The sequence below is a fragment of the Oncorhynchus mykiss genome, chromosome 21 (genome assembly GCF_013265735.2).
Source record: "Oncorhynchus mykiss isolate Arlee chromosome 21, USDA_OmykA_1.1, whole genome shotgun sequence".
Classification (NCBI taxonomy): domain Eukaryota; kingdom Metazoa; phylum Chordata; class Actinopteri; order Salmoniformes; family Salmonidae; genus Oncorhynchus; species Oncorhynchus mykiss.
In genome coordinates this window covers 60,084,797-60,112,209 of record NC_048585.1, presented here as the reverse complement: position 1 = coordinate 60,112,209, position 27,413 = coordinate 60,084,797, and the positions used below count along the sequence as shown (strand labels likewise).

At 43.6% G+C, this 27,413-nt stretch overlaps 2 protein-coding genes across 4 annotated transcripts; both read right to left on the bottom strand.

Annotated features, from left to right (window-relative positions):
• Positions 1-1,835: 1,835 nt before the first annotated feature.
• LOC118942961 (integumentary mucin C.1-like) lies at positions 1,836-22,317 on the bottom strand. Of its 3 annotated transcripts, XM_036958305.1 has the most exons (14): positions 21,770-22,317; positions 21,579-21,640; positions 21,346-21,494; positions 21,023-21,190; positions 11,029-11,444; positions 10,709-10,773; positions 10,445-10,629; positions 4,801-5,195; positions 4,469-4,533; positions 4,205-4,389; positions 3,316-3,521; positions 3,125-3,186; positions 2,887-3,035; positions 1,836-2,404 (listed from the first exon to the last, which is right to left on the bottom strand). In XM_036958305.1, exons 1-14 carry the CDS (start codon positions 22,052-22,054, stop codon positions 2,313-2,315), a joined length of 2,484 nt encoding a protein of 827 aa, XP_036814200.1. In that variant the 5' UTR covers positions 22,055-22,317; the 3' UTR covers positions 1,836-2,312. The 3 variants fall into 3 exon arrangements, with proteins under 3 accessions (XP_036814200.1, XP_036814202.1, XP_036814201.1); XM_036958307.1 differs by lacking the exons at positions 4,801-5,195; positions 10,445-10,629; positions 10,709-10,773; XM_036958306.1 differs by lacking the exons at positions 21,023-21,190; positions 21,346-21,494; positions 21,579-21,640; positions 21,770-22,317 and adding an exon at positions 13,046-13,677.
• LOC118942813 (mucin-5AC-like) lies at positions 22,060-26,170 on the bottom strand. Its single transcript, XM_036956528.1, has 5 exons — positions 24,517-26,170; positions 24,326-24,387; positions 24,089-24,237; positions 22,555-23,931; positions 22,060-22,067 (listed from the first exon to the last, which is right to left on the bottom strand). Exons 1-5 carry the CDS (start codon positions 25,987-25,989, stop codon positions 22,060-22,062), a joined length of 3,069 nt encoding a protein of 1,022 aa, XP_036812423.1. The 5' UTR covers positions 25,990-26,170.
• Positions 26,171-27,413: the final 1,243 nt, after the last annotated feature.

Genomic DNA, 27,413 nt, shown 5'->3' with positions numbered 1-27,413 from the left:
AAAAAACGCATTCCATGGACAACTACGTTTTTGCCTAAATCAAAAGGAAAAAAATAAGTTATCCTGCAAATTCAGGCTATTGCTGCAAATAGGCTATTAGAGGTGCAGCCTTTCTTTTACTAGACTGTCAATATGGCCGTCTTTGGTTTACCTGAATGGTGAGCCACCATCGTGTCAACGGTTATCCTGAGTTGAGTTCAGAATTGACCAAAGTTAGCTCATGAACATCTTTATCCCATTACTAGTATACTCCTCGGGTTTGTAGACTCCTCAGTCAATGACATTTGCGTAAGGGAGGAATGCAAACCTGCATATATGGCAGCCCATGGGAACTGGAGTTTAACCCTGTGGCCATGATGTTATGGTATCCTATAGTCACCCTGGATTATAACTGGGGGGGGTTGGAACTAAGGGACAGCATAAACTGATCCATCAAAACAGGTTCTCTGTCCTTGAAATCTTTCTTCGATTGATGTGACAGTATGTGTTTAAGACAATACACAGTAAAAATCCTGTTCAATGACACAACTTTATTAAATACTTTTTTTTATTCTGACCACGATTGATTTATTTATACCCCTCTTTCATTCTAGAATGGAATAATTTTACAATTGAGCTCACGGGATACAATACTTGTTTTTGTTTTGAAAATATATGATGATGCGTGATTAAGCAATAAGGCATGAGGGGGTGAGGTATTTCAAATCAAATCTAATGTTATTTGTCACATACACGTGTTTAGCAGACGTTATTGCGATGTTGTACCAAAATGCTTGTTTCTAGCTCCAACAGTGCAGTAATATCTAACAAGTAATATCTAACAATACACACAATCTAAAGTAAAGGAATTAAGAATATATAAGTATTTGCATGAGCTGTGTCAGAGCGACATAATCTAAGATAGTATAGAATAGAATACAGTATATACATATGTGTCACGCCCTGGCCATAGAGAGGTTTTTATTCTCTATTTTGGTTAGGCCAGGGTGTGACTAGGGTGGGCATTCTATGTTAATTTTCTATGTTTTGGATAGAGGAAATAAAATAAAATAAATAAAGGAAATAAAATACTAAATGTTTCCTATCTTAACACTTGATGAGTTTAGTTTTTCAGAGATATTGTACGCTTCAAACTTTTTACATCTACAGTTAATCTGAGCGATTTTTGTGGAATTGCATCTAGTGTCAGTCTGGCGAAAGATACACATCTGTTTTACTCCAGAGTCTGGGAAGGCTCTTGGAGGTTGTCGGCACGTTGCATTGATAATGAAGGGGCTGCGACTTCAACGTGGCATGCTACGCAGGTATCCCCTTTTCAAATTTGAAGTATCATTAAACTAGCTACCTGTTTGTCTGTCTCTAGTTTGGGCGAGGCGAATTGATTAGGAAGCGAGGAGCATTTTGCATGCGAATATCTCGCATGTGAGAAACAATCAAAGCTCAATCTCTGGGAGAGCGAGCACCAACAAAACTAACTGCTGTCCAGACCAGTGGGACACAACACTCTCTCACTGTGTACCACGTGGATGTGTTGGGCTGATATAGTGTAGTCTTGTTGTTCCAGTTTTGTAAAGCCAGATAGTCAGATAAACATCACAATTTGGAGCCATACTGTACCTTGTCATACAATCCACTCATTTAGCCAACAAATAGTAAACACCACAACGGCCTGAATCTCAACAACAGTAAGACATGTATTAAAAATGGTATACCTCCAGAAAAAGCGTACAACCGTACAACAATATCAGGACTACATTCATTGGTATAATAGATAGTTCTAATAGATAGTTATACATGACGAAGACTACATTGATAATAGTTTAAATCAATTAACATTTTGCTCAAAAAGGGCCTTATTTAAATCATTTATCCAGGTTTCACAGGTTAAGTCAAAATATAAAATAAAATATTGCTCTCATTAGTTCATAACAGCAACAGAGTGAATCAACGTTTTAGTTCATATCAGCAACAGGAGCGAATCAAAAATAGCCTTGATATTAAATCAAACATTATTTTTCATTGCATGGAAATAACATTGACTTATGACGGAAACCCATACACTTACACAATTTGATTGAATAGGCAGTAATTATATCACATGGTTGTGTTCAACTGCCACAAATAGTGTATCTTATGTCAGCTTTACAAGACTTGATTTCATTTTTGGACACTATTCAAATCATGGGTGGAATTGGGCTAGGGGTTGGAATGTGTGGGAAGTTTTCAAAGTGAAAATATGACTACACACACTATTTCGTTCTGCTGCTTGCCAGTGAGTGAAATAGTGTTTTTAGTGGGCGTTGCCACTGAGACTAATGCTGGCTTGACAGTAGCAGCGACAGAACCACCAGAAAGAATGCTGTGCATAAACTGGTCTTGCTGCTTATTCCACTTGAGGTCACGGCTGGGATGGAAAGAGAAAAAGGGAAACATGTTCAAATGAAAATAGGAAGAGTGTTTGTTGCCCCGTAATGTGATGAGTGAGACAGCTGGTTTGCTAAATACAACTGGAACGCAACTCGTAAATTATTGATTTGTGTAGAGATAATGGCATATGATACAATGGCGAAGAAAATACAATAATTATATGTCAGACAATACAGTGGGGCAAAAAAGTATTTAGTCAGCCACCAATACTTATTTTCCTCCATATTTTGCTAATAAATTCATAAAAAATCCTACAATGTGATTTTCTGGATTTTTTTTCTTTCTAATTTTGTCTGTCATAGTTGAAGTGTACCTATGATGAAAATTACAGGCCTCTCTCATCTTTTTAAGTGGGAGAACTTGCACAATAGGTGGCTGACTAAATACTTTTTTTGCCCCACTGTATATTTATTTAACTTATAATAGAATACAAATAAATAAATAAATAAATTAGTTAACCTGTGTCGTTGACTCTCACTGAGGTGGGGTCAATGTTGAAAGCTGTGATTTTTTGGGCGGCATTTATTAAAACAGTGCCAATCTCCATGGAATTTGGGACAGAGGAGGATCTGAATGCTAAATTCATAGTATTGATGATGGATCCAGAGCTGGGAACAAATGAGAGATAACATGTTAGATAGAAAGTGAGATCAATTTATATCAACATACAAAATGTAATGCAAAAAAAAATAATCACCTGAATTCTGTCACATCCAAACTGTTGAAAGAGGTGAAAGCTGATCGATAGAAAGGATCAAGCTGGAAGACAAAACAAGAAACAGATGAAGTTTAAACAAACAACTTCCTGTTGATTAAAAGCTGACTATGTAACTGTATTCTACCCCTTTCAATAGGACATTCACATCTTCATTGTTTTGGGAGGCTCACCTGAGTTCTAATCAGTAATGCTCGGGTTTGAAAGGCCTGAGAAGATGTGTTTGATAGCTCAGAGGTAAATGTCTCTCCACTGGACCGGAACACCACAGTCACCTTAGTGAGTGGCACAACGGTAGTTTCAGTGGTTGTAGTTGTGATGATAGCAGTAGTGATGACAGGAGTAGCCGTTGTAGTTGTGTTTTTATTTGTGGTGGGCACTTTGAAGTCAAAAGAGCAGAAAAGTTACTGTACAAGCTAATGCTTTGTCTATGCACGTCTATGCTGTACAAGCTAATGCTTTGTCTATGCACGTCTATGCTGTACAAGCTGATGCTTTACACTGTCTGTTCTGTGTTTGATTTTTTGATTCTTCACTTAATTTTGTCTTTAAAAATATTTATATTTTTTGGGGGCGTGGTTGCTCCAACTAGGTATTGCTTGTACTGCTTATTTGTTGTCTTGTATAGAAAATAAATGAAATACTTGTTCACAAAAATAGCTAGCTGCAGCAGTTCCATTCTCTCAGGTACCTGGGCTCTAACACTAACCTGGAGTAGAGTTCTGGATGCACTTTGAATGACTGAGGGTTACTTTTTATTTTTGTACCTTGTTTATTTTTGGACGTTTGGACACCTCCCTGCCCCTCCCCCCAATTTGTCATGAAAAAAGTAGTGTAGTTCCAGTAGTTAGCTACACGGCAAGAAATGTAATTAACTACTGAAAACACTAATTAGATATGAATTCGGTGCAACTACCACCAAGCTACTGCCAAATGTAGTTAAATTATTAGTTGAGCTACATGTATATATGTAAGAATTAAATGTAACACTCAGATTTTATTAAACACTGGAGAAGTTGCTGTGTATAATCGTTTTCGTTCACCCAACTTGGTTTTACTCACCTTGAACAATGATGGTGGTAACATCCACAGAGATGTTGCCAAAGGTAATGTTTGGATTGGCAACTGCTTCTTTCAGTGTATCCCTAATGTCAGTAACCTCAGGGACAGATTGAGTGGAGGTCTGGTTGAACACCAGTTGGACCTCCGCCTGTGTTTCTGCATCCATACGGGAATGGAAAATAGGTCTGCAAAAGGTCATAAAAGGTTATGAACAGTGGCATGCCAAAGGTTAAAAGAATAGAATAGAACAGAATGGAATATTACGTGAATCCAAGAACAATCGTCCGGATGAAAAGGATCCCATATTTTGCTTTGTAGATCACATCAAACTGTAAGGAATGGTACAAACAGGAGAACATTTTAATGATTTAACACACACAAAAACATTTCTATATATTCCAATCCACATAGCTAAGCCCTAGTTATTTAAGATAGACATTGGGGAATATAAATCAACATGTAGTGATGGAGACTAATTGTCACCTGATTAGAACATATTAAAGATGTACTTTAAAATATAGATTTTCCAACAATCGCCATACATTATTGATGGTCATACACCCAATATGAACAAACTCTGAATTTCTAGGACTTACCACTGCAGTAATAGTTATTGCAAGTTCTTGGAATTGTGTACTTTTAGGGTCATTTAAAGCTTCTACAAACACTTGTTGTATGACGAAAGACACCAGTGGAGCAGGTTGAAGATGTGCAGTAGTTGTTGTTGTTGTACTAGTAGTAGTAGTATGTGTTGTTGTGGTAGTTGGTGCGTTGGTTGTTGTAGTTGAAGCTGTGCTGGTTGTTGACAGTGGTAATTTTTTCCTTGACACTGTAGTTGTGGGGGCCACATATGTAGTGGTTGTAGTTGTTGGCCTAGTTGTAGGAACGGTAGCAGGAACAGTGACAGATTCTCCAGTTGTTGTGGTGGTAGTACCAGCCACAGTGGTAGTAACAGAAGTTGTAGGAGGAACAGAACTTGTTGCAGGAGCAGCTAAGTTAAAACATAAAATGGACATTTCAACATCTCTTTAAGGCTGTGTGGCAGTATAACACAGTCATCGTTACGATGACAGATGGGAGTATAACATGATGCTCTTATATTGACAACTAAATCGTCATATGTTGGTCTTTTATGTAATTCACTGTAAACAGGCTTCCTGATCATTTCACATGAACCACTTCAACTGAAAAACATTTCTAAAGTATACAGTACATTTGGAAATTCAGACCCCTTGACTTTTTCCGACATTTTGTTACATTACAGCCGTATTCTGAAATGGATTAAATACTTTTTTCCTCCTCATCAATTTTCACTAAATACCCAATAATGACAACGCAAAAACAGGTTTTAAGAAATGTTTAAAAATATATTACAAAAAAAATGGAAATACCTTTTTAACATACGTTTTCGGGAACCTTTGCTATGAGTCTCGAAATTGAACTCAGAAGATGTCACACCCTGATCTGTTTCACCTGTCTATGTGATTGTCTCCACCCCCCTCCAGGTGTCGCCCATCTTCCCCATTATCCCCTGTGTATTTATACCTATGTTCTCTGTTTCTCTGTTGCTATTTTGTTTTGTTCTGTTCGTTCAAACCTACCAATGTTTTTCCTTTGCTCTTGGCTTTGCTGTAGTCCCTGTTTTCTAGTTTCCCAGTTCTGATCATTCCTGCTTCCCTGCCTTGCTGTACCTTTTCCCCACCTATCAGGATTTTTGACATCTACTTATCTGGATTACTGACCTCAGGCCATTTACTAAGTACTTTGTTGAAGCACCTTTGGCAGCGATTACAGCCTTGAGTCTAACTTGGGTATGTCGGTACAAGCTTGGCACACCTGTATTTTGAGAGTTTCTCCCAATTTTCTCTGCAGAACCTCTCAAGCTGTCAGGTTCAATGGGAAGCGTTGGTGCACAGCTATGTTCATGTCTTCTCAGAGATGTTTAATTGGGTTCAAGTCTGGGCTCTGACTGGGGCCCTCAAGGTCTTAAAGAGATTTGTCCCGAACCCAGTCCCGTCTTGTTTGTGTGCTTAGCGTTGTTGTCCTGTTGGAAGGTGAACCTTTGCTTCAGCCTGAAATCCTGAGAGCTTTAGATCAGGTGTTCATCAAGGACCTCTCTGTACTTTGCTCCATTCATCTTTGTATTGATCCTGACTAGTCTCCCTGTCCCTGCTGCTAAAAAAACATCCCCACATCATGATGCTGCCACCACCGAGTTTCACTGTAGGGATGGTGCCAGGTTTCCTCCAGACGTGATGCTTGGATTCAGGCCAAATAGTTCAATCTTGGTTTCATCAGACCAGAGAATCATGTATCTCATGGTCTGAGAGTCTTTAGGTGCCTTTTGGCAAACTAAGAGTGGGCTGTCATGTGCCTTTTATGGAGAAGTGGCTTCCGTCAGGCCAATCTACCATAAAGGACTGATTGGTTGAGTTCTGCAGAGATCGTTGTCCTTCTGGAAAGTTCTGCCATCTCCACAGAGGAACTCTGGAGCTCTGTCAGAGGGACCATCGGGTGCTTGGTTCTTTGTCACCTCCCTGACCAAGGACTTTTCCCCCTGACTGCTCAGTTTGGATGGGGGGCTAGCTCTAGGAAGAGTCTTGGTGGTTGCAAACTTCGTCCATTTAAGAATCATGGAGGCCCCTGCATTTTTCGGGACCTTCAATGCTGCAGAAATGCTTTGGTACCCATCCCCAGATATGTGCCTTGACACAATCCTATCTCGGAACTTTATGGACAATTCCTTTGACCTGATGGCTTGGTTTTTGCTATGACATGCACTGTCAACTGTGGGACTTTATATAGACAGGTGAGTGCCTTTTCAAATCATGTCCAATCAATTGAATTTACCACAGGTTGACTCCAATCAAGTTGTAGAAACATATCAAGTCGGATCAATGGAAACAACACAGATGAGCTCAATTTTGAGTCTCATAACTTCTCTATGGTAGGGGGCAGCATTTGGAATTTTGGATGAATAGCGTGCCCAAATTAAACTGCCTTCTTCTCAGGCCCAGAAGATATGATATGCATATTGGATAGAAAACACTAAAGTTTCCAAAACTGTTAAAATAGTGTCTGTGAGTATAACAGAACTGATTTAGCAGGTGAAAACCTGGAGAAAAATCCATTCAGGAAGTAGGATTTTTTGTTGTTGTTGTAGTTTTCTATTTAATACCATTACAGTATCCATTGACTTAGGACTCAAATTGCAGTTCCTATGCCTTCCACGAGATGTCAATAGTCTTTAGAAATGGTTTCAGGCTTGTATTCTGAAAAATGAGGGAGTAAGAGCAGTCTGAATGAGTGGACCCTGCCGTGTCACAGAGCTTTTTCATGCGCGTGACCGAGAGAGTGCCTTTCTTGTTTACCTTTTATATTGGCGACGTTATTGTCCGGTTGAAATATTATCGATTATTCAGGCTAAAAACAACCTGAGGATTGAATATAAACATCGTTTGACATGTTTCTATGAACTTTACGGACACAATTTGGATTTTTTTGTCTGCCTGTTGGGACTGCGTTTGAGCCTGTGGATTACTGAAGAAAATGTACTAACATAACGGAGGTTTTCGGATATAAAGAGAGACTCTATGGAACAAAAGGAACATTTATTGAATAAATGAACGTCTTCTGAGTGCAACCATATGACGATCATCAAAGATAAGTGATTAATTTTATCTCTATTTCTGACTTGTGTCACTCTTCTACTTGGCTGGTTACTGTTTGTAATGATTTGTCTGCTGGGCTATGTTCTCAAATAATTGTAAGGTATGCTTTCGCCGTTAAGCATTTTATAAATTTGACACCATGGTTGGATTCACAAGAAGTTAATCTTTTAACCTATGTAAAATAGTTGTATCTTTTCTGAATTTTTATAATGAGTATTTCTGTATTTGAATTTTGCGCTCTGCAATCTCACTGGATGTTGGCCAGGTGGGACCCTAGAGAGGATAACAAAGGGTCTGAATAGTTATGTAAATAAGGTATTTCTGTTTATTTATTTTAATATATTTGCAAAATGTCTAAAAACAGTTTTCATTTTGTCATTATGCAGAAATAACACATATGGAATCATGTAGTATCCAAAAAATGTGTTAAACAAATCAAAATGTATGATATATTTGAGATTCTTCAAAAAGCCATCCTTTGCCTTGATGACAGCTTTGCAAACTCTGGACATTCTCTCAACCAGCTTTATGAGGTAGTCATCTGGAATGCATACTTAAAAGTACATTTGTGGAATTTATTTTGTTCTTAATGTATTTGAGCCAATCAGTTGTATTATGGCAAGGTAGTGGGAGTATTCAAAAGATAGCCCTATTTGGTACAAGACCAGCTCCATATTATTGGAAAGAACAGCTCAAATAAGCAAAGAGAAACGACAGTCCATCATTACTAAAAGACATGAATGTCAGTTAATATGGAACAGTTCAAGAACTTTGAACGTTTCTTCAAGTGCTGTCGCAAAAACCATCAAGAGCTATGATGAAACTGGCTCTCATGAGGACCGCCACAGGAAAGGAAGACCCAGAGTTCACTCTGCTGTGGAGGATAAGTTCATTAGAGTTACCAGCCTCAGAAATTGCAGCCCAAATAAGTGCTTCACAGAGTTCAAATAACATTCACATCTCAACATCAACTGTTGAGAGGAGACTGTGTGAATCAGGCCTTCATGGTCGAATTGTTGCAAAGAAACCACTACTAAAGGACACCAATAATAAGAAGAGACTTGCTTGGGCTAAGAAATGCATGCAATGCACGTTAGACCGGTGGAAATTTGTCCTTTGGTCTGGAGTCCAAAGTGGAGATTTTTTGGTTCCAACCGCCGTGTCTTTGTGAGACGCGGTGTGGGTGAACAGATGATCTCCGCTTGTGTATTTCCCACCGTAAAGCATGGAGGAGGAGGTGTGATGATGCTTTGCTGGTGACACTGTCTGTGATTTATTTAGAATTCAAGGCACACTTAAGCAGCATGGCTACCACAGCATTCTGCAGTGATACGCCATCCCATCTGGTTTGGGCTTAGTGGGACTATCATTTGATTTTCAACAGGACAATGACCCAATACACCCCCAGGCTGTGTAAGGGCTATTGTACCAAGAAGGAGAGTAATGGCGTGCTGCATCAGATGACCTGGCCTCCACAACCCCCGACATCAATCAAAATTGAGATGGTTTGGGATGAGTCTAACCACAGAGTGAAGGAAAAGCAGCCAACAAGTACTCAGCATACACGGGAACTCCTTCAAGACCGTTGGAAAAGCCTTCCAGGTGAAGCTGGTTGAGAGAATGCCAAGAGTGTGCAAAGCTGTCATCAAAGCAAATGGTGACTATTTGAAGAGTCTCAAATATAAAATATGTTTTGATTTGTTTAAAACAAATTTGGTTACTACGTGATTTCATATGTGCTACTTCATAGTTTTAATTTCTTCAATATTATTCTACAATGTATAATTGAGTAAAAATAAAGAAAACCCTTGAATGAGTAGGTGTTGTAAAACTTTGGTGTATGTGTACATATGCACACTGTCTGTTCTGTGTTTGCTTTCTTGATTCTTCTCTTCATTTAAAAAAAATGTCTGTGGTTGCTCCCTCTGGGTACTGCTTATTTGTTGACTTGTCTTACAGAGAAAATAAATCAAATATTTTTTCACAAAAATAGCTAGCTGCAGTAGTTCCATCCTCTCAGATACCTGGGCCCTAACACTAACCTGGAGTAGAGTTCTGGCTTCATTTTGATTGGCTGAGGGTTACTTTTTAGTTTTGTGTTTTTTTATATTTTCAGACGTTTGGATCGGATATTTTCTGAAAAATGTCATATGCAAATCTGAAATGTCATACACTACAAACGGCGGATGGAAATTATAGCCTACTTTTCTCATCCATATTTCATTTCATTTTTGTGCAAAAAAAGTAGTGGTAGGTCCAGTAGTTAGCGACATGGCAAGAAACTGAATTAAATACTGAAAAGTCTAATTCGACATGAATTCAGTTCAACTGAACTACATGTACAGATGTCAGATCTTAATTTCATTACCCTGTTGCAGGAAAACTTTTGAAGAATGTCTGTTGCTGCGGGATTATAATCCTGCTATAGCAAACCGGCTCAAAGTAAGATCCACCATATGTAGTTCACTCCCCAACACTGAGATGTGTATAGACTGTAGAAAAGCATTACATGTAACACTCAGATTTTGCTGTGTATAATCGTTTTCGTTCACCCAATGGTTTTACTCACCTTTAACAATGATGGTGGTAACATCCACTGAGAGGTTGCCAAAGAAATCGTTTGGATTGGTCACAGCCTCTTTCAGTGTATTTCTAATGTCAGTAAGCTCAGGGACAGATTGAGTGGAGGTCTCGTTGAACACGAGTTGGACCTCTGCCTGTGTTTCTGCATCCATACGGGAATGGAAAATAGGTCTGCAAAAGGTCATAAAAGGTCATGAACAGTGGCATGCCAAAGGTTAAAAGAATAGAATAGAATATAATGGAATATTACGTGAATCCAAGAACAATCGTCCGGATGAAAAGGATCCCGTATTTTGCTTTGTAGATCACATCGAACTGTAAGGAATGGTACAAACAGGAGAACATTTGAATGATTTAACACACACAAAAACATTTCTATATATTCCAATCCACATAGCTAAGCCCTAGTTATTTAAGATAGACATTGAGGAATATAAATAGATCTGTAGTGATGGAGACTAATTGTCGCCTGATTAAAACAAATAAAATATGTAGATTTTCCAACAATCGCCATACATTATTGATGGTCATACACCCAATATGAACAAACTCTGAATTTCTAGGACTTACCACTGCAGTAATAGTTATTGCAAGTTCTTGGAATTGTGTACTTTGAGGGTCATTTAAAGCTTCTACAAACACTTGTTGTATGACGAAAGACACCAGTGGAGCAGGTTGAAGATGTGCAGTTGTAGTTGTTGTTGTTGCAGTTGTTGTTGTTGCTGTACTAGTAGTAGTAATAGGTGTTGTAGTAGTGGTTGTTGCGTTGGTTGTTGTAGTTGAAGCTGTGCTGGTTGTTGACAGTGGTGATGTTGTCCTTGACACTGTAGTTGTGGGGGCCACATATGTAGTGGTTGTAGTTGTGGGCCTAGTTGTAGTAACGGTAGCAGGAACAGTGACAGGTTCTCCAGTTGTTGTGGTGGTAGTACCAGCCACAGTGGTAGTAACAGAAGTTGTAGGAGGAACAGAACTTGTTGCAGGAGAAGCTAAGTTAAAACATAAAATGGACATTTCAACATCTCTTTAAGGCTGTGTGGCAGTATAACACAGTCATCGTAACAGATGGGAGTATAACATGATGCTCTTACATTGACAACTAAATCGTCATATGTTGGTCTTTTATGTAATTCACTGTAAACAGGCTTCCTGATCATTTCACATGAACCACTTCAACTGAAAACCATTTCTGAAGTATACAGTACATTTGGAAATTCAGACCCCTTGACTTTATCCCAGATTTTGTTACGTTACAGCCGTATTCTGAAATGGATTAAATACTTTTTTTTCCCCTCATTAATCTTCACAAAATACCCCAGAATGACAAAGCGATAGCAGGTTTTAAAGAAATGTTTAAAAATGTATTACAAAATAAACTGAAATACCTTATTTACATAAGTATGCGGAACCTTGCTATGAGACTCGAAACTTAGCTCAGGTATATCATTTTTCCATTGACCATCTTTGAGATATTTCTACAACTTGATTGGAGTCCATCTGTGTTAAATTCAATTGATTGAACATTACATAATTGTGTCAACAGCATTTAAGGTCCCCAAGAACACAGTGGCCTCTTACATGGAAGAAGTTTGGAACAGAAGGACAGCCATCTCGGTAGAGTGACCAGATCGAAGCCACTCCTCAGTAAAAGGCACATGACAGCCCACTTGGACTCCGAAAGACTCTCAGACCATGAGAAACAAGATTCTCTGATCTGGTGAAACCAGGAATGAACTCTTTGGATTAAAGGCCAAACGTCACGTCTGGAGGAAATCTGGTACCGTCCCTACAGTACAGCATGGTGGTGGCACCTTAATTCTTTGTGGGTTGTTCAGTGACATGGACTGGGAGACTATTCAGGATCGAGGGAAAGATGAAAGGAGTGAAGCACAGAGAAATCCTTGATGAAACCTGCTCCAGAGCGCTCAGGACCTCAGACTGGGGAGAATGTTCACCTTTCAACAGGACAATTACCCTAAGCACACAGTCAAGACAATGCAGGAGTGGCTTTGGGATAAGTCTCTTAAAGTGGCCAATCCATAGCCCTGACTTGAATATCTTTGGAGAGACCTTAAAATAGCTGTGCAACGACGCTCCCCATTCAACCTGACAGAGCTTGAGAGGATCTGCAGAGAAGAATGGGAAGAACTCGCCAAAAACAGGTGTGCAAAGCTTGTAGCATCATACTCAAGAAGACTCAAGGCTGTAATCACTGCCAAATGTGCTTCAACAAAGTACTGAGTAAAAGGTCTGAATACTTAGGGTATATAAATGTAATATTTCAGTTTATAATTTTTTATAAATTTGCTAAAAAACTGTTTTTGCTTTGTCATTATGGGGTATTGTGTGTAGATTGATGACGGGGAAATCAATTTAGAATGAGGAACGTAACAAAACATGGAAAAATTCAAGGGTTCTCAATACTTTCCGAATGCACTGTAGATGCTACAAACACAGGGTTAGCTGCATTAGAACGAGAAGAACTGTGATATTCTGATATAAAACACTCACATTAACAACATGTGTATTACAGAGCACAAGCAGGCAAAACAGCTGAAATGTTCGTAATTTGTTGTCGTTGTCGTCCTACCAGTGACGGGTGAAGGGAGTTCTCCAGTTGTTGTCGACCCACCAGTTACAGTTGAATTGGGTTCATCAGTAGATGCCGACACAACAGTGATGAATGTATTTGGAGCCGTTGTAATCTCTGTTGTCAATGCACCTGTTACGGTTGTAATGGGTATATGTGTAACCGTTACAGTCGACACACCAGTGATTGTGGTAGTGGGTTCACCAGTTGTCGTCAACACACCCATGACGATTGTAATGGGTGCTGCAGTAACAGTAGCTCTTGTTGCATCACTTGTTGTCGACACACCAGTGATGGTTGTAGTGGGTTCAGCAGTTGTTGTGGACACAACAGTGATGGTCGTAGTGGGTTCACTAGTAGTTGTCGATGCATCAATGACGGTTGTAGTGGGTTCACCAGTTGTCGTCAACACACCCATGACGGTTGTAGTGGGTAATGCAGAGACAGTAGTTGTTGGTGCATCACTTGTTGTCGACACACCAGTGACGGCTGTAGTGGCTGCGGCTCTAACCGTTGTTGTCGACACACCTGTGATGCTTGTAGTAGTTGCTGCAGTAACAGTAGTTGTGGATTCGTAACTTGTTGTCGACACACCAACAACGGCTGAAGTAGGTTCACCAGTTGTTGATGCTCCAGTGACATTTGTTGGGCGTGCAGCTGTAAACTTTGTTATCGACACACCAGTGACTGTTGAAGTAAGTTCACCAGTTGTTGATGCTCCAGTGACATTTGTTGGGCGTGCAGCTGTAAACTTTGTTGTCGACACACCGGTGATGGTTGTAGTGGGTTCGCAAGTTGTTGTCGACAGCCCAGTGATTGTTGTAGTGGGTTCACCAGTTGTCGTCAACACACCCATGACGGTTTTAGTGGGTGCTGCAGTAACAGTAGTTGTTGGTGCATCACTTGTTGTCGACACACCAGTGACGGCTGTAGTTGGTGCCACTGTAACCGTTGTTGTTGATGAATCAGTGAGAGTTGTAGTGGGTGCAGCTGTTGTAGTAGTTGTTGATGCACCACTCATTGTTGACATTGTTACGGTGAGTGAATGAGGACCCAAAAGCGAATTAACTTAAACAGAGCTTCTTTAATTACCAAACATAGGTAGGCTCAGATAGACCGGCAGATTCCGACAGGACAGGACAAGGTTACAGCAAACATAACGATAGTCTGGTTCAGGCATGAAACACAACAAACAAGAATCCGACAAGGACAGGAACAGAAACAGAGAGAGATATAGGGACCTAATCAGAGGGAAAAAGGGAACAGGTGGGAAACGGGGTGAATGGGTAGTCAGAGGAGACAAGGAACAGCTGGGGGAAAGCGGGGGAGAAAAGGTAACCTAATACGACCAGCAGAGGGAGACAGGGTGAAAGGAAAGGACAGAAAGACACAACATGACAATACATGACAGTACCCCCCCACTCACCGAGCGCCTCCTGGCGCACTCGAGGAGGAAACCTGGCGGCAACGGAGGAAATCCTCGATCAGCGCACGGTCCAGCACGTCCCGAGAGGGAACCCAACTCCTCTCCTCAGGACCGTACCCCTCCCAATCTACGAGGTACTGGTGACCACGGCCCCGAGGACGCATGTCCAAAATCCTGCGGACCCTGTAGATGGGTGCGCCCTCGACGAGGATGGGGGGGGGGGGGGAAGACGAGCGGGGGCGCGAAGAACGGGCTTGATACAGGAGACATGGAAGACCGGGTGGACGCGACGAAGGTATCGCGGAAGAAGAAGTCGAACTGCGACAGGATTAATGACCCGAGAAATACGGAACGGACCAATGAACCGCGGGGTCAACTTGCGAGAAGCCGTCTTAAGGGGAAGGTTCTGAGTGGAGAGCCAAACTCTCTGACCGCGACAATATCTAGGACTCTTAGTTCTACGCTTATTAGCAGCCCTCACAGTCTGCGTCCTATAACGGCAAAGTGCAGACCTGACCCTCTTCCAGGTGCGCTCGCAACGTTGGACAAAAGCCTGAGCGGAGGGGACGCTGGACTCGGCGAACTGAGATGAGAACAGCGGAGGCTGGTACCCGAGGCTACTCTGAAAAGGAGATAGCCCGGTCGCAGACGAAGGAAGCGAGTTGTGGGCGTATTCTGCCCAGGGGAGCTGTTCTGACCAAGACGCAGGGTTGCGAAAAGAAAGACTGCGTAAGATGCGACCAATAGTCTGATTGGCCCGTTCTGCTTGACCGTTAGACTGGGGGTGAAAGCCGGAAGAGAGACTGACGGAAGCCCCAATCAAACGGCAAAACTCCCTCCAAAATTGAGACGTGAATTGCGGACCTCTGTCCGAAACGACGTCTGACGGAAGGCCATGAATTCTGAAAACATTCTCGATGATGATTTGTGCCGTCTCTTTAGCAGAAGGAAGCTTAGCAAGGGGAATGAAATGAGCCGCCTTAGAGAACCTATCGACAACCGTAAGAATAACAGTCTTCCCCGCTGACGAAGGCAGTCCGGTGACAAAATCTAAGGCGATGTGAGACCACGGTCGAGAGGGAATGGGAAGCGGCCTGAGACGGCCGGCAGGAGGAGAGTTACCGGACTTAGTCTGCGCGCAGACCGAACAAGCAGCCACGAAACGACGCGTGTCATGCTCCCGGGTGGGCCACCAAAAACGCTGGCGAATGGAAGCAAGCGTACCCCGAACGCCAGGGTGGCCGGCTAACTTGGCAGAGTGAGCCCACTGAAGAACGGCCAGACGAGTAGGAACGGGAACGAAAAGAAGGTTCCTAGGACAAGCGCGCGGCGACGGAGTGTGAGTGAGCGCTTGCTTTACCTGCCTCTCAATTCCCCAGACAGTCAACCCGACAACACGCCCCTCAGGGAGAATCCCCTCGGGGTCAGTGGAGGCTACTGAAGAACTGAAGAGACGAGATAAAGCATCAGGCTTGGTGTTCTTAGAGCCCGGACGATAAGAAATCACGAACTCGAAACGAGCGAAAAACAGCGCCCAACGCGCCTGACGCGCATTAAGTCGTTTGGCAGAACGGATGTACTCAAGGTTCCTATGGTCAGTCCAAACGACAAAAGGAACGGTCGCCCCCTCCAACCACTGTCGCCATTCGCCTATGGCTAACCGGATGGCGAGCAGTTCGCGGTTTCCCACATCATAGTTACGTTCCGACGGCGACAGGCGATGAGAAAAATACGCGCATGGGTGGACCTTGTCGTCAGAGAGGGAGCGCTGAGAAAGAATGGCTCCCACGCCCACCTCTGACGCGTCAACCTCGACAACGAACTGTCTAGAGACGTCAGGTGTAACAAGGATAGGAGCGGATGTAAAACGATTCTTGAGGAGATCAAAAGCTCCCTGGGCGGAAACGGACCACTTAAAGCACGTCTTGACAGAAGTAAGGGCTGTGAGAGGAGCTGCCACCTGACCGAAATTACGGATGAAACGACGATAGAAGTTCGCGAAGCCGAGAAAGCGCTGCAGCTCGATGCGTGACTTAGGGGCGGGCCAATCAATGACAGCTTGGACCTTAGCGGGATCCATCTTAATGCCTTCAGCGGAAATAACAGAACCGAGAAATGTGACGGAGGAGGCATGAAAAGTGCACTTCTCAGCCTTCACAAAAAGACAATTCTCTAAAAGGCGCTGGAGGACACGTCGAACGTGCTGAACATGAATCTGGAGTGACGGTGAAAAAATCAGGATATCGTCAAGGTAAACGAAAACAAAGATGTTCAGCATGTCTCTCAGGACATCATTGACTAATGCCTGAAAGACAGCTGGAGCGTTAGCGAGGCCGAAAGGAAGAACCCGGTATTCAAAGTGCCCTAACGGAGTGTTAAACGCCGTCTTCCACTCGTCCCCCTCCCTGATGCGCACGAGATGGTAAGCGTTACGAAGGTCCAACTTAGTGAAAAACCTGGCTCCCTGCAGGATCTCGAAGGCTGAAGACATAAGAGGAAGCGGATAACGATTCTTCACTGTTATGTCATTCAGCCCTCGATAATCTATGCAGGGGCGCAGAGACCCGTCCTTCTTCTTGACAAAAAAAAACCCCGCTCCGGCGGGAGAGGAGGAGGGGACTATGGTACCGGCGTCAAGAGCTACAGACAAATAATCCTCGAGAGCCTTACGTTCGGGAGCCGACAGAGAGTATAGTCTACCCCGGGGGGGAGTGGTTCCCGGAAGGAGATCAATACTACAATCATACGACCGGTGTGGAGGAAGAGAGGTGGCCCTGGACCGACTGAACACCGTGCGCAGATCGTGATATTCCTCCGGCACCCCTGTCAAATCACCAGGCTCCTCCTGTGAAGAAGAGACAGAGGAAACAGGAGGGATAGCAGACATTAAACATTTCACATGACAAGAGACGTTCCAGGAGAGGATAGAATTACTAGACCAATTAATGGAAGGATTATGACAAACTAGCCAGGGATGGCCCAAAACAACAGGTGTAAAAGGTGAACGAAAAATTAAAAAATAAATGGTTTCGCTATGATTACCAGAAACAGTGAGTGTTAAAGGTAGCGTCTCACGCTGAATCCTGGGGAGAGGACTACCATCCAGGGCGAACAAGGCCGTGGACTCCCTTAACTGTCTGAGAGGAATGTCATGTTCCCGAGCCCAGGTCTCGTCCATAAAACAGCCCTCCGCCCCAGAGTCTATTAAGGCACTGCAGGGAGCTGACGAACCGGTCCAGCGTAGATGGACCGACAAGGTAGTGCAGGATCTTGAAGGAGAGACAGGAGTAGTAGCGCTCACCAGTAGCCCTCCGCTTACTGATGAGCTCTGGCTTTTACTGGACATGAAGTGACAAAATGACCAGCAGAACCGCAATAGAGACAGAGGCGGTTGGTGATTCTCCGTTCCCTCTCCTTAGTCGAGATGCGGATACCTCCCAGCTGCATAGGCTCAGCTCCCGAGCCGGCAGAGGAAGATGGTAGTGATGCGGAGAGGGGGGCGACGGAGAGCGCGAGCTCCTTTCCACGAGCTTGGTGACGAAGATCAACCCGTCGCTCAATGCGAATAGCGAGTTCAATCAAGGAATCCACGCTGGAAGGAACCTCCCGGGAGAGAATCTCATCCTTTACCTCTGCGCGGAGACCCTCCAGAAGACGAGCGAGCAAGGCCGGCTCGTTCCAGCCACTGGAGACAGCAAGAGTGCGAAACTCAATAGAGTAGTCTGTTATGGATCGATTGCCTTGACATAGGGAAGACAGGGCCCTGGAAGCCTCCTCCCCAAAAACAGATCGATCAAAAACCCGTATCATCTCCTCCTTAAAGTCCTGATACTGGTTAGTACACTCAGCCCTTGCCTCCCAGATTGCCGTGCCCCACTCACGAGCCCGTCCAGTAAGGAGAGATATGACGTAGGCGACACGAGCAGTGCTCCTGGCGTAAGTGTTGGGCTGGAGAGAAAACACAATATCACACTGGGTGAGGAACGAGCGGCATTCAGTGGGCTCCCCAGAGTAACACGGCGGGTTATTGATTCTGGGCTCCGGAGATTCGAAAGCCCTGGAAGTGGCCGGTGGATCGAGGCGGAGATGGTGAACCTGTTCTGTGAGGTTGGAGACTTGGGTGGCCAGGGTCTCAACGGCATGTCGAGCAGCAGACAATTCCTGCTCGTGTCTGCCTAGCATCGCTCCCTGGATCCCGACGGCTGAGTGGAGAGGATCCGAAGTCGCTGGGTCCATTCTTGGTCGGATTCTTCTGTTACGGTGAGTGAATGAGGACCCAAAAGCGAATTAACTTAAACAGAGCTTCTTTAATTACCAAACATAGGTAGGCTCAGATAGACCGGCAGATTCCGACAGGACAGGACAAGGTTACAGCAAACATAACGATAGTCTGGTTCAGGCATGAAACAAAACAAACAAGAATCCGACAAGGACAGGAACAGAAACAGAGAGAGATATAGGGACCTAATCAGAGGGAAAAAGGGAACAGGTGGGAAACGGGGTGAATGGGTAGTCAGAGGAGACAAGGAACAGCTGGGGGAAAGCGGGGGAGAAAAGGTAACCTAATACGACCAGCAGAGGGAGACAGGGTGAAAGGAAAGGACAGAAAGACACAACATGACAATACATGACAGACATACCAGTGATGGTTGCAGTGGGTTCACCAGTTGTTGTTGATGAATCAGTTTTGGTTGTAGTGGGTTCACCAGTTGTTGTCGACAAACCCGTGACAGCTGTAATGGGTACTTCTGTAAACGTTGTTTTCAACACACCTGTGATGGTTGTAGTGGGTTCAGCAGTTGTTGTCGACACACGAGTGACGGTCGTATTGGGTTCACCGAATGTTGTCAATGGACCAGTAATGGTTGTCATGGGTTCACTAGTAGTTGTCGATGAACCAGTTACTGTTGTCGTCAACACACCCATGACGGATGTAGTGGGTTCACCAGGTTTTGTCGACATACCAGTGATGGTTGTAGTGGGTTCACCAGGTTTTGTCGACATACCAGTGATGGTTGTAGTGGGTTCACCAGGTTTTGTCGACATACCAGTGATGGTTGTAGTGGATTCACCAGTTGATGTCAATGAACCGTTGACGGTTTCAGTGGGTTCACCAATGGTTGTTGATGAATCAGTGACAGTTGTAGTGGGTGCAGCTGTAAACGTTGTTGTCAACACACCAGTGATGGTTGTAGTGGGTTCACCAGTTGTTGTCGACACACCTGTGATGCTTGTAGTAGTTGCTGCAGTAACAGTAGTTGTGGATTCGTAACTTGTTGTCGACACACCAACAACGGCTGAAGTAGGTTCACCAGTTGTTGTTGATGCCCCAGTGACGTTTGTAGTGGGTTCAGCTGTAAACTTTGTTGTCGACACACCAGTGATGGTTGAAGTAAGTTCACCAGTTGTTGATGCTCCAGTGAAATTTGTTGGGCGTGCAGCTGTAAACTTTGTTGTCGACAGCCCAGTGATTGTTGTAGTGGGTTCACCAGTTGTCGTCAACACACCCATGACGGTTTTAGTGGGTGCTGCAGTAACAGTAGTTGTTGGTGCATCACTTGTTGTTGGTGCATCACTTGTTGTCGACACACCAGTGACGGCTGTAGTTGGTGCCACTGTAACCGTTGTTGTTGATGAATCAGTGAGAGTTGTAGTGGGTGCAACTGTTGTAGTAGTTGTCGATGCACCACTCATTGTTGACAAACCCGTGACAGCTGTAATGGGTACTTCTGTAAACGTTGTTTTCAACACACCTGTGATGGTTGTAGTGGGTTCAGCAGTTGTTGTCGACACACGAGTGACGGTCGTATTGGGTTCACCGAATGTTGTCAATGGACCAGTAATGGTTGTCATGGGTTCACCAGTAGTTGTCGATGAACCAGTTACTGTTGTCATCAACACACCCATGACGTATGTAGTGGGTTCACCAGGTTTTGTCGACACACCAGTGATGGTTGTTGTGGGTTCACCAGTTGTTGTTGACACACCAGTGATGGTTGTTGTGGGTTCACCAGTTGTTGTCGACACACCAGTGATGGTTGTTGTGGGTTCACCAGTTGTTGTCGACACACCAGTGATGGTTGTTGTGGGTTCACCAATTGTTGTTGACACACCAATGGTGGTTGTTGTGAGTTCACCAGTTGTTGCTGACACACCAGTGACAGTTGTAATTGGTACTGCTGTAACCGTTGTTGTCAACTCACCAGTGATGGTTGTAGTGGGTTCACCAGTTGTTGTTGATGAATCAGTTTTGGTTGTAGTGGGTTCACCAATGGTTGTTGATGAATCATTGACAGTTGTAGTGGGTGCAGCTGTAACCGTTGTTGTCAACACACCAGTGATGGTTGTAGTGGGTTCACCAGTTGTTGTCGGTGCACCAGTAACCATTGTAGTGGGTTCAACAGTTGTTGTCGACACACCTGTGATGGTTGTAGTAGTTGCTGTAGTAACAGTAGTTGTGGATTCGTAACTTGTTGTCGACAAACCAACAACGGCTGAAGAAGGTTCACCAGTTGTTGTTGATGAATCAGTTATGGTTGTAGTGGGTTCACCTGTTGTTGTCGGTGCATCAATGACAGTTGCAGCGGGTTCGGCTGTAACAGCAGTTGTTGATGCACCACTCATTGTCGACACACTGGTGACGGATGTAGTGGGTTCACCAGTTCTTGTCGATAAGCCACTCGTTGTTATTGCACTGGTAAGAGTTTTTGTGGCTGCAGCTGTAACAGAAAAAGGAAACACGATCAAATGAAAATACAACGATTGTTTGTTGCCCTGTAATGTAATGACACATGATACAATGGTGTACAAAATGCACGGCAAACAAACTGTTCATTTACCAAATATATATAATATAATTAATAAATGTGTTTACCTGTGCTGTTGACCGTCACTGAGTTGGGGTCAATTTCCAAAGCTGTGATGTTTTGCGCAGCATTTATCAAAACAGTGCCAATCTCTGTGATATTAGGCACCGAGGGGGAGCTGAATGCTACATTTACAGTATTGATGATGGATCCAGAGCTGAGAAGAAATGAGAGATAACATGTTAGATAGAAAGTGAGATCAATTTAAATCAACACACAACATGTAATGCAAAAAAATCACCTGAATTCTGTCACATCCAAACTGTTGAAAGAGGTGAAAGCCGATCGATAGAAAGGTTCAAGCTGGAATGCAAAACAAGAAACAGATGATTTTTAAACAAACAACTTCCTGTTGATTAAAAGTTGAATGTGTTACTATATTCCACCCCTCTCGTTTGGACATACACATCTTCATTATTTTAGGAGGCTCACCTGAGTTTTAATCAGTAATGCTCTTGTTTGAAAGGCCTGAGATGATGGGTTTGATAGATCAGAGGTAAATGTCTCTCCTCTGGACCTGAACACCACAGGAACCCTAGTGATTGCAACAGCGGTAGTTGCAGTTGTCGTGGCTGTGACGATGGCAGTAGTGATGACAGGAGTAGCCGTTGTCGTTGTGTTGACATTTGATGCACTAGTGACGGTTGTTGTGGGTGCAGCTGTAGCCGTTGTTGCTGATGTACCAGTGACGGATGTAGTGGGTGACGCTGTAACCATTTTTGTCAACACACTAGTGAATATTGTAGTGGGTTCACCAGTTGTTGTCAACACACCAGTGTCGGTTGTAGTGGGTTCACCAGTTGTTTTTGTTGACTCAGTGACGGCTGTAGTGGGTTCACCAGCTGTAGTAGATGAATCAATTACGGTTGTAGTGGGTTCAGAAGTTGTTGTTAATGAATCAATGACAGTTGTAGTGGGTTCACCAGTTGTTGTCGACCCACGAGTGACAGTTGTAGTGGGTTCACCAGTTGGTGTCAACCCACGAGTGACAGTTGTAGTGGGTTCACCAGTTGTTGTTGATGCCCCAGTAACAGTTGTAGTGGGTTCACCAGTTGTTGTTGATGCCCCAGTAACAGTTGTAGTGGGTTCACCAGTTGTTGTCGACCCACGAGTGACAGTTGTAGTGGGTTCACCAGTTGTTGTTGATACTACAGTGACAGTTGTAGTGGGTTCACCAGTTGTTGTTGATACTACAGTGACAGTTGTAGTGGGTTCACCAGTTGTTGTCGACAGCCCAGTGATTGTTGTAGTGGGTTCACCAGTTGTCGTCAACACACCCATGACGGTTTTAGTGGGTGCTGCAGTAACAGTAGTTGTTGGTGCATCACTTGTTGTCGACACACCAGTGACGGCTGTAGTTGGTGCCACTGTAATCGTTGTTGTTGATGAATCAGTGAGAGTTGTAGTGGGTGCAGCTGTTGTAGTAGTTGTTGATGCACCACTCATTGTTGACATACCAGTGATGGTTGCAGTGGGTTCACCAGTTGTTGTTGATGAATCAGTTTTGGTTGTAGTGGGTTCACCAGTTGTTGTCGACAAACCCGTGACAGTTGTAATGGGTACTTCTGTAAACGTTGTTTTCAACACACCTGTGATGGTTGTAGTGGGTTCAGCAGTTGTTGTCGACACACGAGTGACGGTCGTATTGGGTTCACCGGATGTTGTCAATGGACCAGTAATGGTTGTCATGGGTTCACTAGTAGTTGTCGATGAACCAGTTACTGTTGTCGTCAACACACCCATGACGGATGTAGTGGGTTCACCAGTTGTTGTCGACACACCAGTGATGGTTGTTGTGGGTTCACCCGTTGTTGTCGACACACCCGTGATGGTTGTTGTGAGTTCACCAGTTGTTGTTGACACACCAGTGACAGTTGTAATTGGTACTGCTGTAACCGTTGTTGTCAACACACCAGTGATGGTTGTAGTGGGTTCACCAGTTGTTGTTGATGAATCAGTTTCGGTTGTAGTGGGTTCACCAATGGTTGTTGATGAATCATTGACAGTTGTAATTGGTACAGCTGTAACCATTGTTGTCAACACACCAGTGATGGTTGTAGTGGGTTCACCAGATGTTGTCAATGGACCAGTAATGGTTGTCATGGGTTCACTAGTAGTTGTCGTCAACACACCCATGACGGTTGTAGTGGGTGCTGCAGTAACAGTAGTTGTGGATTCGTAACTTGTTGTCGACACACCAGTGACGGCTGAAGTAGGTTCACCAGTTGTTGTTGATGCTCCAGTGACGTTTGTAGTGGGTTCAGCTGTAAACTTTGTTACCGACACACCAGTGACTGTTGTAGTGGATTCACTAGTTAATGTCAATGTTTCAGTGGGTTCACCAGTTGTTGTTGATGAATCAGTGATGGTTGTAGTGGGTTCAGAAGTTATTGTTGATGAATCAGTTATGGTTGTAGTGGGTTCACCTGTTGTTGTCGGTGCATCAATGACAGTTGCAGCGGGTTCGGCTGTAACAGCAGTTGTTGATGCACCACTCATTGTCGACACACTGGTGACGGATGTAGTGGGTTCACCAGTTCTTGTCGATAAGCCACTCGTTGCTATTGCACTGGTAAGAGTTTTTGTGGCTTCAGCTGTAACAGAAAAAGGAAACACGATCAAATGAAAATACAACGAGTGTTTGTTGCCCTGTAATGTAATGACACATGATACAATGGTGTACAAAATGCACGGCGTACAAACTGTTCATTTACCAAATAACAATAGGATATAATAAATACATGTGTTTACCTGTGCTGTTGACCGTCACTGAGTTGGGGTCAATTTCCAAAGCTGTGATGTTTTGCGCAGCATTTATCAAAACAGTGCCAATCTCTGTGATATTAGGGACAGAGGGGGAGCTGAATGCTACATTTACAGTATTGATGATGGATCCAGAGCTGGGAACAAATGAGAGATAACATGTTAGATAGAAAGTGAGATCAATTTAAATCAACATACAACATGTAATGCAAAAAAAATAATCACCTGAATTCTGTCACATCCAAACTGTTGAAAGAGGTGAAAGCCGATCGATAGAAAGGTTCAAGCTGGAATGCAAAACAAGAAACAGATGAATTTTAAACAAACAACTTACTGTCAATTAAAAGTTGACTGTATTACTGTAACCTACCCCTCTCGTTAGGACATTCACATCTTCATTGTTTTGGGAGGCTCACCTGAGTTTTAATCAGTAATGCTCTTGTTTGAAAGGCCTGAGATGATGGGTTTGATAGGTCAGAGGTAAATGTCTCTCCTCTGGACCTGAACACCACAGGAACCCTAGTGATTGCAACAGCGGTAGTTGCAGTTGTCGTGGCTGTGACGATGGCAGTAGTGATGACAGGAGTAGCCGTTGTCGTTGTGTTGACATTTGATGCACTAGTGACGGTTGTTGTGGGTGCAGCTGTAGCCGTTGTTGCTGATGTACCAGTGACGGATGTAGTGGGTGACGCTGTAACCATTTTTGTCAACACACTAGTGAATATTGTAGTGGGTTCACCAGTTGTTGTCAACACACCAGTGTCGGTTGTAGTGGGTTCACCAGTTGTTTTTGTTGACTCAGTGACGGATGTAGTGGGTTCACCAGCTGTAGTTGATGAATCAATTACGGTTGTAGTGGGTTCAGAAGTTGTTGTTAATGAATCAATGACAGTTGTAGTGGGTTCACCAGTTGTTGTCGACCCACGAGTGACAGTTGTAGTGGGTTCACCAGTTGGTGTCAACCCACGAGTGACAGTTGTAGTGGGTTCACCAGTTGTTGTTGATGCCCCAGTAACAGTTGTAGTGGGTTCACCCGTTGTTGTTGATGCCCCAGTAACAGTTGTAGTGGGTTCACCAGTTGTTGTCGACCCACGAGTGACAGTTGTAGTGGGTTCACCAGTTGTTGTTGATACTACAGTGACAGTTGTAGTGGGTTCACCAGTTGTTTTTGTTGACTCAGTGATGGTTGTAGTGGAAGAACCAGCTGTTGTTGATGAAACAGTAACAGTTGTAGTGGGTTCACCAGTTGTTGATGACACAGCAGTGACTGTTGATGTGGGTTGAACAATTGTTTTGATTGACTCAGAGATGGTCATAGTGGGTTCACCAGTTGTTGTAGATGAACCAGTGACTGATCTAGTTTGTTCACCAGTTGTTTTTGTAGACTCAGTGATGGTTGTAGTGGGTTCACCAGTTGTTGTTGATGGCAAAGTAACAGTTGTAGTGGGTTCACCAGTTGTTGTTGACACAACAGTGACAGTTGTAGTCGGTTCACCAGTTGTTTGTGTTGACTCAGTGATGGTTGTGGTGGGGTCACCAGTTGTTGTCAATGCACCTGTTAATGTTGTAATTGGTACATCTGTCACCATTGTTGTCGACACACCACTGAGGGTTGTAGTGGGTTCACCAGTTGTTGTCGATGCCCCAGTAACAGTTGTAGTGGGTTCAACAGTTGTTGGCGACACAGCAGTGACTGATCTAGTTTGTTCACCAGTTGTTTTTGTAGACTCAGTGATGGTTGTAGTGGGTTCACCAGTTGTTGTTGATGGCAAAGTAACAGTTGTGGTGGGTTCACCAGTTGTTTGTGTTGACTCAGTGATGGTTGTGGTGGGGTCACCAGTTGTTGTCAATGCACCTGTTAATGTTGTAATTGGTACATCTGTCACCATTGTTGTCGACACAGCAGTGACTGTTGTTGTGGGTTCACCAGTTGTTGTTGACACACCAGTGACTGTTGATGTGGGTTGAACAGTTGTTTTTGTTACCTCAGAGATGATTGTAGTGGGTTCACCAGTTGTTGTTGATGCCCCAGTAACAGTTGTAGTGGGTTCACCAGTTGTTTTTGTTGACTCAGAGATGATTGTAGTGGGTTCACCAGTTGTTGTTGTCGACCCACGAGTGACAGTTGTAGTGGGTTCACCAGTTGTTGTTGATACTACAGTGACAGTTGTAGTGGGTTCACCAGTTGTTTTTGTTGACTCAGTGATGGTTGTAGTGGAAGAACCAGCTGTTGTTGATGATACAGTAACAGTTGTAGTGGGTTCACCAGTTGTTGATGACACAGCAGTGACTGTTGATGTGGGTTGAACAATTGTTTTGATTGACTCAGAGATGGTCATAGTGGGTTCACCAGTTGTTGTAGATGAACCAGTGACTGATCTAGTTTGTTCACCAGTTGTTTTTGTAGACTCAGTGATGGTTGTAGTGGGTTCACCAGTTGTTGTTGATGGCAAAGTAACAGTTGTAGTGGGTTCACCAGTTGTTGTTGATGCCCCAGTAACAGTTGTAGTGGGTTCACCAGTTGTTGTTGATGCCCCAGTAACAGTTGTAGTGGGTTCACCAGTTGTTGTCGACCCACGAGTGACAGTTGTAGTGGGTTCACCAGTTGTTGTTGATACTACAGTGACAGTTGTAGTGGGTTCACCAGTTGTTTTTGTTGACTCAGTGATGGTTGTAGTGGAAGAACCAGCTGTTGTTGATGAAACAGTAACAGTTGTAGTGGGTTCACCAGTTGTTGATGACACAGCAGTGACTGTTGATGTGGGTTGAACAATTGTTTTGATTGACTCAGAGATGGTCATAGTGGGTTCACCAGTTGTTGTAGATGAACCAGTGACTGATCTAGTTTGTTCACCAGTTGTTTTTGTAGACTCAGTGATGGTTGTAGTGGGTTCACCAGTTGTTGTTGATGGCAAAGTAACAGTTGTAGTGGGTTCACCAGTTGTTGTTGATGGCAAAGTAACAGTTGTAGTGGGTTCACCAGTTGTTGTTGATGGCAAAGTAACAGTTGTAGTGGGTTCACCAGTTGTTGTTGACACAACAGTGACAGTTGTAGTCGGTTCACCAGTTGTTTGTGTTGACTCAGTGATGGTTGTGGTGGGGTCACCAGTTGTTGTCAATGCACCTGTTAATGTTGTAATTGGTACATCTGTCACCATTGTTGTCGACACACCACTGAGGGTTGTAGTGGGTTCACCAGTTGTTGTCGACACAGCAGTGACTGATCTAGTTTGTTCACCAGTTGTTTTTGTTGACTCAGTGATGGTTGTAGTGGGTTCACCAGATGTTGATAACACAGCAGTGACTGTTGATG

What these genes read in the sequence shown, in the direction of transcription:
- LOC118942961 (XM_036958305.1), bottom strand. Translation starts at nt 22,054, where the DNA reads ATGGTTACAGCGTCACCCACTACATCCGTCACTGGTACATCAGCAACA. An exon ending in TACCACCATCATTGTTAAAG is followed by an intron (nt 5,196 to 10,444) that starts GTGAGTAAAACC and finishes GTTTTAACTTAG; the next exon opens with CTGCTCCTGCAACAAGTTCT. An exon ending in ACGATTGTTCTTGGATTCAC is followed by an intron (nt 4,390 to 4,468) that starts GTAATATTCCAT and finishes GACCTTTTGCAG; the next exon opens with ACCTATTTTCCATTCCCGTA.
- LOC118942813 (XM_036956528.1), bottom strand. Translation starts at nt 25,989, where the DNA reads ATGGTGACAGATGTACCAATTACAACATTAACAGGTGCATTGACAACA. An exon ending in TTGGATGTGACAGAATTCAG is followed by an intron (nt 24,238 to 24,325) that starts GTGATTATTTTT and finishes ATTTGTTCCCAG; the next exon opens with CTCTGGATCCATCATCAATA. An exon ending in AGTGACGGTCAACAGCACAG is followed by an intron (nt 23,932 to 24,088) that starts GTAAACACATGT and finishes TTTCTGTTACAG; the next exon opens with CTGAAGCCACAAAAACTCTT.